The sequence below is a fragment of the Kryptolebias marmoratus genome, linkage group LG13 (assembly GCF_001649575.2).
Source record: "Kryptolebias marmoratus isolate JLee-2015 linkage group LG13, ASM164957v2, whole genome shotgun sequence".
NCBI lineage: Eukaryota > Metazoa > Chordata > Actinopteri > Cyprinodontiformes > Rivulidae > Kryptolebias > Kryptolebias marmoratus.
The window spans coordinates 2,638,601-2,656,842 of record NC_051442.1 but is presented as its reverse complement, the minus strand read 5'-3'; the positions used below and the strand labels follow the sequence as shown (position 1 = coordinate 2,656,842).

Genomic DNA, 18,242 nt, shown 5'->3' with positions numbered 1-18,242 from the left:
TTTCTCCGCCTGAAGTGGTATTTCACTTTTATCTAAATAACATTCGGGTCGAATGTTATTTAGATCATTAATTATCCAACAACAACCAGTTAATTTACCAACAAGTCTTTAACTGTGTTTATTCCTCTCATCAGGGACAACAAGTCCTGTGAATTTAGAGTCATTTGTTCTTTTTTTGCAAAAGTTACAAGGGGGGAAACAAATATTTCAGCCGTCTGAAATAATCGGTTCCCCCTCTAAACCATGGGACTAAAATAATTTACCAACAACCAAATATCTGATAAACAACTGGACGGCTTCAAATTTACAGATGTTGAGCTAAAGTTTGGCGTCTCAGAAGCCGAGTTTTTTCCTCAACTAATACTTTGAGCTCTAACAGATCCCACAGGATGATCTTAGTTTAAAACTTTGGTATAAAAGGCATCAGGTGATGTGCATTCCTTCATATATAGAGCAGCTGTTCTTGTTTCTGGCTGTAGCTCACCTGTTTGAGAGCAGTGAGCGTCTGGACGCCGGTCGCCTTGGCCACCATGGTGTGGCTGTTGCCGGGGCTGGGCTGCAGGGACAGGGTCAGGCCTGAGACAGCGTGGACACGCAGCTCCGTGATGGAAACCTTGTCATCTGTGACAGAGAATGTCGCCTCCCCGAGCACCGCGTCCACTGCCAGCGGAGACTCAACCTGCAGATGGGGAGGAGAAAAAGTGCTTTTATTGGATCTCTGCATGACAGACGGACGCGGCTTAAAGTCCAGAATAGACAAGAGCTTTATTGTTTTTTTCAAAACTCATAAAGCCCATGACAAGACACTTCTAGATTAAAGCTCTTTGTTTGTTCCAGCGCGCCTTGAATCTGTGTGTCAACACCTCCCGGTCTATGAAAGCGGGAAAAAAAGACCACTTGAGACAGAGTCCATCACCTGCTGCCAGACAACAAAGAATATGAAGCTTTAAACGCACGTCTCAAAGTGACGCACACGTCTGAATGTCATCACCAGCAAACAGTCTGGATCACCCTTTGACCACTTTTAACGTATCATCAGTTCACTTTGTCGCTGCAGCCGGAGGTCAGGAGGGACCGGCGGCTCAGTGAAGAGCCACTCAGCGAAGCAGCGGCCTTGCTCTTCGAGTCATACGGGGGAAATCAATTCCTCCTTCATCTGGAGCGTTTCATAACTGGAGCTGGAGCCGGACAGCGTGCGAAGCGTTTGGTGTTCGACATGCTTCCCTTGACACAAGAGACTTTCTGAACAATAACAGGCAGCATCCTGCGACTCGACTGATGTTCTGAGACAATCACAGCCATAAATAAATTACACCCGAGGGATGTTTGACACATTTTATTTTTATTTTATGCCTATGGGTAAGATCTAAGTTCTGTAATTTGGTGCAAAGAAATTTGCCGTGCAGAGGAATGAGTCAAATTATTTGTGGAAAAAAAAAAATCTGCATGTAAAGTTTGTGCTGAGTCAGCATTCTCTGTATTGTTGCTATTCTGTTTAAAATTTCTTCTATTTGTTTATTGAAATCAAAGTAATCAAAGCTTTTAGCTGCTGTTTTGCTGATTTTTTTTTCTTTTGCTGAAATTTTTCTCATTTTAGCATTGAGAAAAATCACGTGAAACTTTTCAATCAACGAAGGACAAATATATCAGATCACAGCTATTTCAAAGAAAAGCTTTACACTGATATTAAACACCAATTTATATAGAGTTTTATAGTTATTTGTAAGCAGTCTGGGGCATTTCCTGCAGGAATATCCTCATATTTCCTCCAGAATAGCCGTGTAAAGAGTTATAAAATAGTGTTTGAATGAACTGTTATGAAGTTTTTGAACTTAGAGTTGTTTTAAAGTAGTTTTATTATTTAGTATTATTGTTTCCTCTCTCCTCCATCCTTCTGCCTGCCGTGTAACCATCCAGCATCATGAACATTTCACTTCTGAGACATTTTTGCCTGGTGGTGATTTAAATTAAAATACATTCTAAGAAACATTATAAATATGTAAAAAGAATCATGAAATCCAACAGGAGACACCGGACGGATGTTTCAGCTGATTCGGTGCATCTGTTAACTCCACTTCAGCCTCAGAAGCATCAATAAGCCCTGAATCATTTTTTATTTGCATGTGGGTTTTTTTTATGCGTCTGTATTTTGGCAAACATGCTCCCCCCTCCGCCTCCTCGCCTCCTCGCCGCCTCCTGATTGCATCGGCCTGCACTCCCGTCTCCTACAGACTCATCAGTGCACCACTGCTTACAGCCCAGTTTCTCATCCACCCTCCACGAGATTGCTCAGCCACCCAGTGTGGTGCTAAAGTTCTGCTCTAACCTGCCTCCCTGCTCCGTCTGTTCCACAGATTTCTTGCTGTTAACTCGCCGGCTTCACTCCTCCTCCTGCAGCCCTTGGCTTTTTGCCTCAGCCTTCTGCCTTCACCCACCATTACCTCCACTCCCTCCCTAAAGCGTTTGCAATAAACTGCTGTTAACCTTTGCATTTCTGAAGCAATGTGTCCCACACGCGGCTTTGTGCTTGTTGAATGTGGCACAAAATGTCAAACTACTCTTATCAGGGTCGAGGCTGAACTCGTGCATTTATCCTGTCCGATGCCTTTCCCAGTTTGTTGTCTTAGCAACCTCTTTAACTGCATAAGGTGGTTTATAAAGAGTTCTTTTTAGACAAAAACCTTCAAATTTACAACATGTTTTAATAATTACAATGATCCACATGAAGAATAAGATTATATTTTCCAGAAAAACATTAAGAATTTTCTTATTCTGGAACTTGATTACAAAAAAATACCATTTAGGGGCTCCTAAAATGCCATTTCTGTGTGCACACAAGGCTGAAACAACAACAAAACCACTTTGAATGTTCCTAAAATGCCCTTCTTGTGTAAAAGGGGCCTCAGTTACACAATGAAAAATGAGAATGATTGTGAAGTTTAGGTGTTAGAAAGACGGAACCTGAGCCCACCTCCTCGGTTTGATGTTGTCGTTTTAAAAGAAGTCCAACAATTAATATGTTGCCTTTCTTTTTAACCACTTGGGTAGCATTGTTGCCACAAAGTTGGAAGCATAAAACTGTCAAACGTCTTGAATCCTGAAGGATTAAGAGACAAGAGCTTCAGTCCAAACACCTGAATTCAACATTTCACAGGTGTGTATGAATACTTGATGCATCATTCTTCAGCAGACTATTTACTGTCAAGTTTTCAGCTAAAACCTCTCTGAGAGACGCCTTGTTGGAGTTAGAGCAATTACCTTTAAATTTTTAATAAATTCAACTAAAGAAATGAAAACAAAACGTGTCTTTATGACAGATTAAATAACAAAACGCCTAAAATATCCAATTTAAAACTAGTTCTTTGCTAAGTTGTGTGTTATGTGTCGACAGAACACAGATTAAAAGTTAAATTTAGGAACGTTTTATGTCTGATAGTTGATAGGTCAGAGTTAGGTGGCTTAGAAACCAGAAGAAAATAAAACATCCTGAAAAGGGTCATGGATTTGGACTAGGAATGAGTGAAAAAGCAGCCAAAGTCTAAAGAAAACCTTCAAAAGATCGATTTAATTTAATGACTCTTCTGTTGGAGGAGCTCTTTGGCCAACTCATGTCAAATTTCATCACCTTCACTTTTAATTAGGAACACATTGGGATGAAGGTCCAGACTTGGATGCAGAAATGCAAGAATTAAGCCGTGATTTGTGTTAATGTCTCTTTCACCTGCAGAGGTTTATAGTTGGGAGAAAGTCTTCCTGCAGCTGAGAAATATCCCAAGTTTTACTGTGTACTGCATCAATAAAACGAAGTTACTAATGTATCACTGCAACTTTTTACTCTGATAAATTCCTAGAGGCTAAAATAAGAAGAAAAAAAAAAACTACTTGTGCAGCTACAAAATCCTGCAGTCCTGCTCCACCTCCATATGCATATTGTTCGCATGTGATGGATTAATGTGCCAGAAAGAAGACTTATGGTCGGCTGCACACAAGCATGTGCACATGGGTTCATACACACACAAATAAACACAGGTTTGTGTGACGACAAAACCCCAAGGCATGATTGTAAACGAATAAATAAAGTAACTCTTAAAAGTTTTCTCGAGGAAAACTTAGCTTACATGATGGATCACGCTCTGCGGGAGCTTGTTTTATGACAGCAAATTTAACTGGATTTAAAAACTTATTTCTATGAATAAACTCTGTAAAACAGGGAAGTTAATACAGCTGCATCTTCAGAGTGTGTTCTTTTATTAAAAAGGACAGAGGTGAGAAAACAGAAGTCAGTTTCTGTTTGAAAACGTGATTCATCTGAGGTCAGATGGCGAGTGACTCTGCAAAAAGAAAAATGTTTGCTTACGATTGATTTTCTGCTATTTCACATTCTATTCATCCGTGGCTGATACTTTTAAGGGCCAATTAAAGCGACTAAAAAGAAAATCTCACACGCTTAAAAAAAATAAAAGAAGAAATCCATATTGGCAACTATGTCTAAATGTCAAAACACATTTTGAAGAGATACTACGGCGCGCATTGATTGTATAACAGAGGAATTTAATCACAGAAACTGATCTTGTGCAAGGTTATGAATCTTGCTGTAACATATTGTTTAGTCATTTATTCCTCAGCTTTTATTGGATTTATTCCAAACAAAAACAAACGAGCTCTTGTCGTGATAAATTAGGTGCTGCAGATAAAGTTTGGTGCCGTGTCTATATTTGGAGCTCGACTTCTCCAACAAAGATCCTCAAAATCAAATAAATCACATGAAAACTCTTTGGAGAACTGAACGCAATCTTTCAAAAGGTTCAAATAAGACTGTCTCAACAAAAGAGTTATAAACTTAAATTAACAATTAAATAAAAATAACATTTTGGTGTAGAAGAGAAGAGACGTCAGGCTCGTATTTTTTGGGTCGGGATCGGGAACAAATAATCTCACTTTCTGTAACGGCTCCCAGCAGTTCTCCACCCACACACGTCAGTGGGTTCCTGTCAACTTTTTATTAAAAACAAAAAATATATAACTTCAGATAATATACATCCGAGGTAGTGAGGAATTAAAGACTAAAAAGAGAAGCTAGTTCAAGTTTTCTACAAAGTGTCTGACTGTTAATAGCTGCTGAAAGAGGACCTTTTATAGCTGGAACTAGACTGAATTTTGTGGCCTCTTTTAACTTCATACACACACACGCTGAACATGTAAGAATGTGTGTGTGTTTAGTTGTTTTTGTTACCTTTCTGGGACATTTTCTGGTATAATCACCGCCCTTGTTGAGACCAGAAGTCTTCAGGAGGATTAGGTTTCGGGTGAAGGTGTGAATTGAGTTTAGGTTTAAAGTTTTATCTCTCTGAGCTGCAACTGGTGAGGATTCAAAATTGCAATAAAAAAATTTTAAAAAGTGTAAATTTTCCGCTGCGGTCTCCCTGAACTCCATGTTTTGAGACCAAAGTGATCAGCGAACTGTCCGGTTGCGTTTTGAGCAGCCAGTTTTCCAGTTTTTGAAAATTCCGGCTTATTTAATAAAACGAATATTCTTCGCCGTCTTGTTCGTTATTTTGTTGTCCACGCTCGCCGACATCGTAACCGCCTCAGTCCGCTTTGTTCCCAACTTGGCAGCGTCCCCCACATTCATGATTTAATCTGCAGGAGTACACTTTAGAACTGTAGATACGCCGATTTGAACCAGTTTTTTAATAATTAATATTTATTATCAGCGAGTTTTTTAGTTATGGGCATTTAAATCTGATGTTTTCTGACAGAAAAGGTGCCAAAATACATCATTAGACGACGACTTTGTCATTATTTTGAGTGAATTTTTTTTTTCTGAACATGTTCAAAACTGAAGCACAATAAAAGCTGGCAGACATTTCAGATTCTGCCTCATGAATTTCCTTCGCCAACTAGTTGCTGCCCAGTGAGACGCCACTTCTAGGATTAAACTTGTACCAGTTAGGCTCATAGACAAGTGTCCCTCCTGTCCCTCACTGTTGGGACCCAGCAGGACCTGGTTTATGGGAGCTACCATGTTGTTTTTTTGTAACCAGAGTCAGAACAATCATGGTTCCACATGACCTTTCTTATAAGCATGAAACTTACTGGAAAAATGAATATTTAAACAAAACATTCACACTGAAGGTGCAGGACTTCAAACTGTGGGGACGCTGTCCTCGCTTTGGTTTCATCTTCTGGGATAAGAGTCAACTTTTGGTTAGGCTACAGAAACATATGGAACATATAACAGCCTAATAAGGATAAAAATACAAACTTTTTATCAATTCTAGACCAATAAAACCCTTTCATTTCACTGAATTTGTACCATTTTAAGCCGTTTTGTTCATTACAAATCTCTGATATTTGTTTCTGATAATTTAAACTTCATTAAATAAGTTTTTTTAACCAAATATTTGGATTTATTTACCATTTTTTCCCTTCTGTCCCCCACATTTATTAGTATTGATAGAGTATTTTCTTGCAGTGACCCTGTTGGCACCAGGACTTGTTTCCTGTTTGCTTGTTTAATAAAATGATGGTTGGAAGATGGTTTTATAGCTCCAGGAACTTGTTCTCATGGTTGTTTGATTTGCTTCAATTTGAGTTTTTTTTTTTACATAAATCATATCTGCACTTACAGATCACACACTTCTCAAACAAGACACTTTTCTATAAATTCAATTTATTCTAACCTAAAAAAGCCTTTTGTTCTCCCTTTAAACTAGAGACGTTTGATGCATCCCTTGTTGGGCAAAAGTCAACATGTTTGACGTCAAAAATGACTTTTTTATTAGAATTATTTAGAAAAACATTAATTCTCAACTTTGGTGAAAGTTAACCAGAGGCTGTGACCTGACTGGGATTTATTTCAACGTTTTAAAAGTTTCTTTACACTTTCTGCCTTTGATCAAATAATTATCAGAGCTCCACACCTTGGCTTAGCAACAGAACTAAAATATATTTAACTTGTTATAAAAGATGAAGTTTTGTCACGTCCTGCCGAGAATGAACTCGTTTACACAATTCAGCTTTATTCTTTGAAAGGGAAAAACTTTTCTAAGAACGGTTTATTCCACCTGATTTAAGAGTTTGCAGTTAAGTACAAATAATCATTTTAAAAGCTGGGACAGTTTTCAAATAACTGAGCTGTCAGCTTTAATTCTATTAATAATTGCCGTCAAAATGAGCCCCAGAACCCTAGAGCTCTTATAAAAAAAGGTTGTTTTTTTTGATCAAATGTGCAACATTTTAAGTAATTACTCAGAAAATCAAACAAGACATAAAAAAATCTGAACGACTCCGGTCAAGTTTATTGTTTCCGCTGTTGGTACCAAGGCAGCATTCTGATTTTAAAATAATACTTGGGAACAGAAACTGCTACTTTAAAGCGGAAATTAAGCTTCAAATGAGCATTTGAGGCATTAAAAATAAAAAACCCATGAGAAAGACGTTCCCCCCTGACTGTTATCAATTTGTTTGTGATGTATTCCAAGGAGCAAGTGCTGATGAAGTGCAGCAATTTGGTTTTCATTTTCATCCAGATTGCCTCATTTTCTTTTACCACAGTTACTGATTTCCCATGTTTCCCGCGGTGAAAAAAAAAAAAAATCTCTCTCGGATTGTTCTGGGATGTGCTTTGTTCAGTGAGTAAAAGTGGAAGAAGTGGTGTTGATTGTGTCGCAAGTAAGAAGATAAAAAGCCAAATCATGACTCCAAATTTAACATCTAAAACAGGAGGCTGGATCAGATTATGTTTTGGTCTAGCAGCAGGGAAATCGTATCTATTCGATTTGGAACAACATGGAAAACAACGCAGGGGAGAGACAAAAATCCTGAACAGACATCTGCAGAAGAATTTTGTTAACGATAACTGGGTCAATTGTTTTCCACCCCGAACCAAAGTTGAGGTTTGCAGTCACACCGGATGACACCACCGCTGCCTCTCCATAATCTGTGGCAGGAAAACCTCCTTCAGTGTGAAGGTAATCACAACACTGCTTCGCTCTTAGTACTCGCCATTTTCCACATCCCTGACAAGCCCTTCTGCTTCCTCATCCCGCTCTATACGCCCGCAGCTTGGTCCAACGACGGTTCTACGCTGTATGATTCATATCCTGGCCTTTTTGGTGCCCTTAGCTTAGGATCGTCATGTTTCAGTTCATGTTAGCTTACTTAGCCTTCCTGCACATTTAGTTTAGCTCATATTTTGACTGTCTTAGCCCAATTGTTGTTTAGTTCAGCTTTAACTTCATCATGATTTTATTAGAGTATTTTAGCTACTATTTTGACTGTTTTAGCTCTTGTTTAGTTTCATGATTTCATTTAGATTATCCTATATTTCATTTAGATCAGGGGTGTCAAACCCAGTGACACAAGGCGGCCAAAATTAAAAATTTGGTCTTAGCCAAGGGCCAGTCACGATCAATATTTATTAAAAATTACATAAATTAACCTCGGTTTTAGATGTATTATGTCAAATCATCCCTATAGAATTATCTTTTCCCAGTTACAGATTATACAGAATTTAGAGCAAACAGACTTTAATGAACACAGACAAATAGATCAAACTTCAAAAAGCTCATCATTAGCAGTCATTTCTTACGCCTCACTCAGCTTTTAAATGAATTTTTAACATGAAAACAGATTTTTAAAAAAAGCCATCAACAAAAACCTGATCATATAGAAATTAAAACTATATATTGTTGGCTTCTGAGTCACTGTCAGAGAAAACTTCACTAATTAGACTGGAGGGCCGGATGAAATGTTACAGAGGGCCGGATCTGGCCCGCGGGCCTTGAGTTTGACACGTGTGATTTAGATGATCCATGATTGATCTGTATTTGATTATGTATGTACCTGATTGTTGTTTATTTGATTCTGTTGTTGTAAAGCACTTTGGATCACCTTGCTGCTGAAGAGTGCTATGTAAATAAATTTCACTTCACTACGCCCCATGACCCCGGACCCCGCCGTGGCTCGACCACGCGAAGGAGGCCAGCGACCAATTCCTGATGATCAAGACGTGCAAGGTGCAAACACTTTTAATTACATGTAACATGTTCTTGCATATTGGGGAGCATTATGTTCTTAATACTGGTTTGAATCAGTGGGTGATTAACAGGCTTCTGCAGAACATGAAGAGGTGATTTAACCTCTGAATCAGGTGTGTTGGAGCAGAGAAACAAGGAAAACCTGCAGGATGGTGGCCCTGAGGACCTGGATTGGAGACCCGACGGCAGGATCATCATCAAGAGGGCCTAACAGCACGGTTCCACATCATACAGGTCAGTAAAACTCAGTGATTTAAATAAAAACGTGTCATCTCGCAATATTAATGATGCCAATACTTTTTGTCAGAACATATTTATTGCCTGCAGAACAATATATCAAAGTGAGAGCGGGGCGAGGCTGTTTAGTAGGCCACCTAAAAACAGAAACTACCTCAGGAATAAGAAAGTGGTTTGGCTACAAGAGGACAAACCCTCAACAAGACATCTTATAAAATCCATCCATTTTCTGAGGCTTATCTGTAGTTTATTCATGAAAACGGGTCCAGAAGGGGTAACTCAGACATCCTTCTACCAGCTCATCCTCTGGGATCCTAAGGTGTTTCCAGGCCAGAGAGGATTTATAATCCTTCCAGTGAGTTCTAGGTCTGCACTGGGGTCTCCTCTCAGGGGGATGCATCAGGGAAACCTCTAAAGGAAACTGCCCAGAAGGCATCCTAATCAGACGCCTGAACCACCTCAGAAGTCGAGGAGCAGCAGCTCTGCTCCAAGCTCCCCCAGATGATGGAGCTCTTCACCTGAGCCTGACCACCCTGTGGAGAAAGCTAATTTTAGCTGCTTGTATCCAGGATCTTCTCGATTTGGTCATGATCCAGACCTCATGACGTAACAACTTAGACCAGTAGATCAAGAGCTTTACCTTTTGGTTCAGCTGCTTCACCACAACAGACCGGAACAACGCCCTCGTTACTGCAGACAAGTCCACAAAACGTCAATCCCTCTTTTTTCTGTTTGTTAGGTTGATTTGCTTGGATCTTAAATCAGTTTGACTCCAAAAGCCAAACAGTTGTATGTCTAATGATTACTTTCTGCCCCAGTTACAAATATTAACTCAAGCGCTGAATGTCGTCTGCTCCGCAGGTCTCTCTGCCATCCTGCGGAGGTCAGCTGAAGTCATCGGCTCCTCCTGGCAGAGCTCCCAGGTGAATTTGTCATTGGAGCTGCAGGCAGTGAAGGTGAAGCGAAGCAGCCACAGCTTACATGATCTTAAACATGTCTGTCACCGCGTGAGGCGGAGCGTGGCTTCAATGTCTGCCACCTCCGACCGAAGCTGCGGCGGTCGTCTCACAGACACTTAAACCAAACAGCAGATCGATGACGACCAGCTGAGGCTCTTCACGTGTCGAGGACTCACTCATGCAGCTGAATCACGTTATTCTGTCCTTGTGCACGTCTGCACGAACCTCAAACAGCCCTTATAAGTCATTCTTTGGGCCTTAAATGCACCAGAATATCAGCAAAAGAATTGTTGGTGGAAACTGTGATCTTTTTTTGTTTCTGCTCTGTGATGAACGGTTGGAAAACAGATGAAAATTCTGCACAATTTACTGCAAAAGCACATTTTAATTAAAGCTGAAAGCACCAAACGCTTTCTGACCAAAGTGAGGTTCACTTTTGTTTTAACTTCCAGACAGAGAAGACGTGGTTTAATCTTAGTTTTAAAAAGAAACAACAATTGTACAGCTTCACAGCTGGAAATCTGGTTGTCCTGAGAGGAAAAAAATACAACAAAACAAAAAGATTTTCTTGCTACTTGTGCCTTTTCAGCTAAAGAAGTTACGTAAGCTAAAGAGACAGATTTTTGTTTTATCTTTGCCTTGTTTCTAAAAAGAGAATGGACTCTGTGTAAATGTAAACAAACCTCAGATGTAAACATTTCTAAAGAATTTAAACCCGGACTGAACGGACGACAGACCAAAGACAAAAAACTAAAAACTTTCTTGTTAAAAAATATCTATGCCCTAAGTTACACAAGCTAAAAAAAAAAAAGTCATTTTTATTTTTATGTTTTATATTTTGGAAGAGAAGTTTTGTTTCTAAAAGATTATGAATGTTGTGTAAATCTAAATAAACCCCAGATGTAATTATAAAACCAGACTGAACTGACAACAAACCAAAGAAAATATTTGGTATGAAATATTTATGCTCAGCCGAAATTTGATGCTAAAAAAAAAGAAAAGTTGTGACAAGGGCAGCGAAGGACAGGAAAAGTTTCTTGTTGCTACAAAAACAAACAAACTATGAACCATTTTGTCTAATTTTTATGTTTAGCACAGTTTAAAATGACATGTCAGTTTGTCCTAAGTCTAAACCTGAAAGGAGGCGGGCGACATGCAGTCCTTAAAGAAATCCCAGGCTTTTATTCCTAAAAACCTGAGCTTCCATTTCAGGATAATTAACACCACTCCTCTGTCTCACGTTTAAAATAAATGCAAACATAAAGACACTTCTGCTGTGAAAATAAAAACTTCGGCTCGTCTTCCAGCCCTGCACCGTCAGCAGAGGCAGCAGCTGCAGAGCGAAGCTCCGCAGACCTCCTGCGATGCTAAAGGTTCCCCCGACATCCTGAGAGCTTTGCTGCAGAAAAAGGATCTGCAGTTCCAACGATTTCTCACCAGAACAGAACCACATTCTTCAGACACTTCCAAACGTGTGAAACAGATCAAAGTTCTCAGTCGTGGAGAGGAGGAGGACAGAACGACAAATAAGACCTGATTTTCAGCTCATATTGTGAATTTATGTGAAGGAACTGAACGTTGATCATGTGTTGATGCTTTTATTCATCACAGAGCTCTCTAATTGGAAAAACTGAATCTTTTCAGGCCTAAATGTTCAATATAAAACCTAATATATTGCTCACATATTACACTCTTCAGTTTTAATTGTGTTTAGAGGACATAAGTGAAATTATAGTCAAATGTATATTTATTCATTTTAAGTAGCTCAGGCTCAGTTCTGTCTGAGGATGAAGCATGTTTGCAGATATTAACTGAATAATCTCGGATACAAACAGAGAATTCGGCCCAATTTTGGATTTTTACTTTCAGAAGCATCAAATGTTCAGTAATCCCTCGGATTAAGCCTCCAACCTCCCAGCAGGTTTGGTGGATTCTCAGAGTTGATCTGAGGATGAAGACTGTTATTTACACCGGCTTCACCGCCGTCCACCTGCTGCTGATTCACACCATTGTGTCTTTGCAATCAAACTACTTCTTCATAAATCAAAACATCCAGATCATGCAGGAGATGTTTTTTTAGTTTTCTAATTTTTATGCTTTTCAAAATATTTAACTTTCTTTACAAATATTTTCCTCCATAGAAATACACTAAAATCTCCTAATCCCTCAAAAAACATTGTTCTCCTTGAAATCTGCTTTGACATATTTGCTTTATATTCATATATTTGCTAACTGTGACACCTTTTTCCTGCTTTTACCTGCTCTTTTGTTATATTTGGCTCTTAGCTTTGTAGTACTTTTGGCTTTTAGCTCGTGTTCTGCTTCTTTTAGCTCTAACAACCCAGTTTCAGCTCCTCATTCGGTGCTCAGCCTTCTCTAGTTTTGAATTTATTTTGTTTGCACAGAGCTGACATGCAGCTGCAGCTCCTACAAATAAAAGGAAATCAAAAGATAGCTTGAAATGCTGCACTTCCTTTAATCAAACTCATGAGCTAATTGGGTTCAGGCTGATACGAGACAAACTAACACAAACACTGACTGAAACATTCGGTTTGTTGTGAGAAAATCAAATAATTCAGTTTGCCTGTTTTCTGCAAGCGATCCTTCATTCATACTGAATGAACAAAGACTGCAGGTTTATTTCCCTCTTGGTGTTTTATTATTAGACTTTTTCCATCAGGGATTTTTAAAGTTACTTCACACTTTTCAGTCATTCATTAACGCCTGCAGGGACGGAGCTGCAGGTGTCGGAGGTGAAGTTTTACAGCAGCTGGAGTTTTATTATCCCGTCATTGGCCACCGATCACTTCACTTATTCCTAATGAATTAAAGTCCTGCTGGGAGCGTTGACTTACGACTGAATTAATATGGAATGACATCCACCTGTAAATCCACAGAGACCGGATTTAGTTTTATTTGCAGTATTATCTGTGATGCTACACAAACGACTGTGTTTGTGGGTTTTTTTACTGACTTTTTGATGCTTCCAGCGGGTAAATGCTTAAACTTTATTTGATGGTTTAGCACAAAACTTCTGTTTATGGCTCTCGGAGTGTTTAAAGGTGGTTTCAGGTTCACTTTTGCAGCTCTGAGTAAAATGTTAAAACGCAGAATAATTGTTAGATTTATCTCTATCATTCTTTGACCAGAGGTTCCCCTTTAGGATGAATTTTAACTTCAGTTTCATCGTCAGGTCATCCACTGGTGTTACAGAAGTTTATAATCCAATTGTATTTTTATGATAATGACTTATTAATGGGGGAAATTAACTTCCTGCGCCCCCTAACTTTCTGTTAATTGCTGCCTAAACATGTTTCCATGGCTCTGATGTACAATGTTTGCATTATGCCTAAATATTTGTGAAACCAATAAAACACCAGCCTGACCTTTATTTTAACTTTAGTTAGAAGGCTGATCGTAGTATCTCACTGGGCTGTGACTAGTTGGTTTTCTTCTGTAAGTCATAGAAGCACAGCCCTGTTTATTAATTAATGGAGCTGTATTTTGACACCTGAACAGGAGCTCTTCTTATGGCAGAAAACATGTCCAAGCCTAAAAACCACTTTGGAAATAAATAATAACTACTTAAAAGATTGGTCCAAGTCTGCCTATCTTCATTTCTAAAGTGTGCTTCAGCAGATCAAATCATAAACGGCTGCAGAGGTGGGTACAATGTCAGCAGAGCGGGGCAACAAAATAATGTGCACAGCCAAGAATGCAGTTTTACAAACCGTGCACACAATAAAAAAAAAAAAAAAAGCTATGATTTTTAAAAACTGGCCTTTCTAAACGCAGCAGCTTAATCGCAAAGAATCAGAATTCAGCGAGACTGAAACAAGCAGCCAACTCCTCTCCAACAGTCATAGCCCAGTGACTGTTGGAGGTGCGACTTTAACACACTAAACGATTATTTTACCATTAATAAACACTCTGTCGGCTTGCAACAGGTCAGTGAACTTCATGTAGATGCAACACTTATTTCATCCTAAGCCATCAAAAAGTGGCATTCGATGTCAGTGCTTCACTACCTTAATTTTTTTAACTTAACTATCTTTTATTTTTGCTTGGTTAGGTTTAGATATAAAAACTGGGTCAGCTTCAGGCACCAGAATTAGTTGGTCAGGTTTAATAACCAAATTTACTCTGCAAGGATGAGGAATCAGTAGCTTAGACTAAAATTTATTCCTAAAATTATTAAGAAAATGACAAGTTTTAGATCATTTACCTTGAATTCTGACAAACTATTGCACTAAAAGTTTTCCTTCTGCACAGATTTGTGATGCCTTGATGAAACAGAAGAAAATGATGTTAAAAATGGATGCCAGCAGACTTCTCATCTGAGTTTTTGTCTTAACTGAGACTCAAACTGAATTCACAGAAAGTAAAATCGTGGTTCTGACTCTTTGTTTCATTTGCCAAGCTGAAAAAGGAACGACGTCACAGATCCACATCCAGAACTACTTCTGCACTTTAAAACAAAAAGACAAACCAGAATAAATGAAGATTTTTAAACGTTTTAAAATGTGTTTGAAGAGCATCAGGAATGGGAACATGAGATAAAGAAATGATCTTTTAAAAAAGGCACATCTTTATGTTTAGATAACTACAACATGTTTGCATCACCAGACCAGCTCTAAATTTCTGGATTTAAAGATATTTTAGGAATGCAATATTTCTTGACGTCTTGATTAGACAATTTATTCATTAAAATTGAGCGAAGGCGGCAAGTGTCGGTAAACTGATGCGTAATTATTTATTCACCCTTCAACACAGTCTAAACAATCTATTGCTCATTTAAAATGATGGATTAGTGGCATATCTTTTCTCCCTGTTTCGCCATGATCAAACGCATCCATCAGGCAACAATTCTTCCTCCCAACAGGCTAAAACTGTGATCTCTCACGGTGATCAAAGCTCTCGCCAACCGTTACCTCTATCCGTCCTCATAAACGACCGGAGAAGTGTCGGTAAATCACAGGCCGGCCGTAATAACTTGTGCTGCCGCCTTTAGAAGGACCTCTGAACTTTTACTTGGCTGACGCATTTACATGCACTTCATGTCAGGAAGCTTGCACACTTTGGAGAAAAGCATAACAGCAGCACGCACTTACAGAAAAGAGGTTCTTGTTTTGCAATAAATATGGAAGAGATATAAAAAAGGAACAAAAATCTAATTATTCTTTGTCTAAATTATATTTAAGGAAAAAATTAGCTCTTTTGTCATGTATAGCATCGTTCCTGATTTTACTTAGAAACATCAAATACCCCCAAGTTAGTTGCTAAGATTAGGAAACACGGCGCACAAGGAAAAGAAAAATAAGCAATCAAATAAAGGTTGTAAGAAAAGAAGAGAAAACAAGGTTGAATACTATAATTACCTCCCAAACTATGTGTTGCAACCATCCATCACAGCTTATCGACTGTTTTCTGGGTTCAACTTTGATCCTCAGTCGCTGGTGCGGTTTGTGCACAAGTCTCTCAATAATGAGGGATTATCACAGATATTTAGGGGTTTCTCGCTCTCTGCAGTTTGATTAAAATGGCCGCTTTTTCACAACCACTTTCACTGCTCGCATGTACCATCCAGTCTGATCTGATCCAACGTCACCAGTAAATGTAACACACATAATGCCATCTTACAGATTATGAACAAAAGAACTAAGTCCAAAAGACTCAGATTTAGCCCCATATTATATTGCAGCCTTATTTAATTATGTACAGATTGGTGAACATGCTAATGATGTAATAATCATGCCATGCCACGTCTCTAATCGTGTTCATTCTAGTCACCTGCGTCCCTTCCCTGATTGTCCCTCCCACACCTGGCCCGCGCCCCATCCATCCTCCAGTGCCAGACTATCGAAAGCCTAACGCGAGTAGTTTTCCAGCGATTCTAGATTGACCTCCTGTGCCTTGCCCTTGCTCACGCCCCCCAGGTTTCTCCTTGTGCCTTGCCCCTGTCAGATTACTGCTGGAGGACTGCTTGTTTCTTGGACCTGGACTCTTCGCCTGCCCCACTGGATAAGTTCATCGCTCTCTGCTTTCCCGGTGCTGACCTTCGCCCGTCTGACCACGAGCAAGTTTCTGTCTCTGCGACTTGCCAAACCCCCGATCTGTTGCTCCTGGCGGTCATCCTCTCCCCCGTTATTCCACTGGGCCACGCACCATCCAGTACTCCCAGCGTTGCTACCAGCGAACCTGTTTCTGAGTACAACGTTCTCTCTCTGCTAACCAATAAAGCTACGTTAACGTTTCACTCCTGTGCTGTGGCTGTATTACCGTTTCCTCCTAGTCAATCTTGTCAAATGAGCTTCATTCAGAACTACAACAGTGTCCTAATCCTTCCATTTAACCACATCATGCTCAGAACCTAAACACTAAACCAACCTTTGACCTCCTCCTGTCAATTTACCCTAACCCAGCTGTCTAACTCCATAACCTGCTCAGTATTAGGAACTGAAGAACCTGACTGAAAATCTTTTTCCACATTTAATCATATAACCCCTCTCCTCCCCGTGAAACACATTTAAACGCCTTTTTTTCTGCATATTGGTCCCTTCCCAAAGGTTTTCATCTCTTTAACTGAACTTTCTCTGCCTGATTTTTGCCCTCCTACCTTCAGCACAGTGACTCCCGTCTCCAGGCCCACCAGAATCGTCCGGTCCACCAGCTCGGCCACCTTGGGGTCAGCCACCTTCAAGGAGTCCTGGACGAGGTCCGTGACGTCCACCTGCCAGTCCGGTCCCAGCATGGTGATGACCTGATCCGTGCCCTCTGTGGAAGTGGTGTGGAACTGGGTCAGCACTTTGACCTGGGCTCGCTGGTACTGGAGGGCGCAGCCGCGACTCATCCGGCGCTCGTCATCTTCATCGTCTGCGTCGCTGTCTCTGGTGCTCCTAAGCCAAAGAAAAAATTCAATTTAAAACACAAATCTGATAAATATTCCACCATCTGCTAAATGCCAGATCTAACCCATGAGTTTAAGTACAAACACAAAAAAAGCTGCAAATTTAAGCTCCATTCTGTGTCATGATGTTCATTTTCCATTTGAGCCTTCTGTTCTTTGGGGTCTCCACTTAAAAATATGTTTTGACATGATAATACTGAGGAAAATCTTGGCACCACTCAGAACAAATCCATCACGCTTTCTGTTTCGGTGGAGACGGAGCAGAAAGCCTTCCGAGCCAGGACAGAACGAACGATAATTGCCACAAAGCGGAGTTCTGGACGGGTGCCCGTCTAATATCACCGGGGTCAAGCACGCCAGGTGCATCCCCTGGAAAGCACAATCTGCTCTACATCAAGCTGTATGAGTCCCCCCCACCTTCCCTCAACATGCCTGACAATCTGCCCGGTCTTAAAACTGTTCTGTGCCTAATTTTTGTTTTGAATGACTTTAAATTCAGGAGCAGCAGGGAACACGTCAACTAAGTCCAGGATGTCCCCCCCTTAATTAAAGGAACAATTACGATATTCAAGCCTCATGAATGCTTTCACCAGACTGACTTGGAACAAAATACATTGCTCTATAGCAGGGGTGTCCAATCCTGGGGCCTCATGTATCAACAGTGCGTACGCACAAAAACCTTGCGTATGCCATTTTCCACGCAAAAGTCCGGATGTATCAAAACTGAAATGAACGTGGAAATGTGCGCAGCCCCACGGCAACTCCAGGGCTGGCGTACGCACATTTCTGTGCTTTTGGTTCCATTGGCGACACTTAGAGGTGATTCTGAGAAACTGTTCATGATGTGAAAATGATTATTGTTCACACCAGAAACACATGATTAACAAATATTATCCACATGGACGCAATTAGATGAGTGGATATAAAAGCATGCGCAAAGTGGTGGCAAAAATGGCTTTAGCCTTATTGGAGGATTTAGCAAATGGCGCTATACGCAGAGAGCGTGTTTTTAGAGACCGAGAGGATTTTCTGGCTCATGATGATGACTGGCTCATCAGCCGTTTTCGGCTTCCAAGGGCAGTACTTCTACAACTGTGC

At 40.0% G+C, this 18,242-nt stretch overlaps 1 protein-coding gene across 3 annotated transcripts in view; it reads right to left on the bottom strand.

Annotated features, from left to right (window-relative positions):
- The window catches only part of tmem132e (transmembrane protein 132E), a 409,273-nt gene that overhangs the window by 12,089 nt on the left and 378,942 nt on the right, over positions 1-18,242 (bottom strand). For all 3 annotated transcript variants that reach the window (XM_037978997.1, XM_025008806.2, XM_017429159.3), the window contains 2 exons: positions 16,854-17,133; positions 485-679 (listed from right to left, as the gene is read on the bottom strand). In XM_037978997.1, the coding sequence (XP_037834925.1) occupies positions 485-679; positions 16,854-17,133 (475 nt within the window). The remainder of the gene's footprint in view (positions 1-484; positions 680-16,853; positions 17,134-18,242) is intronic.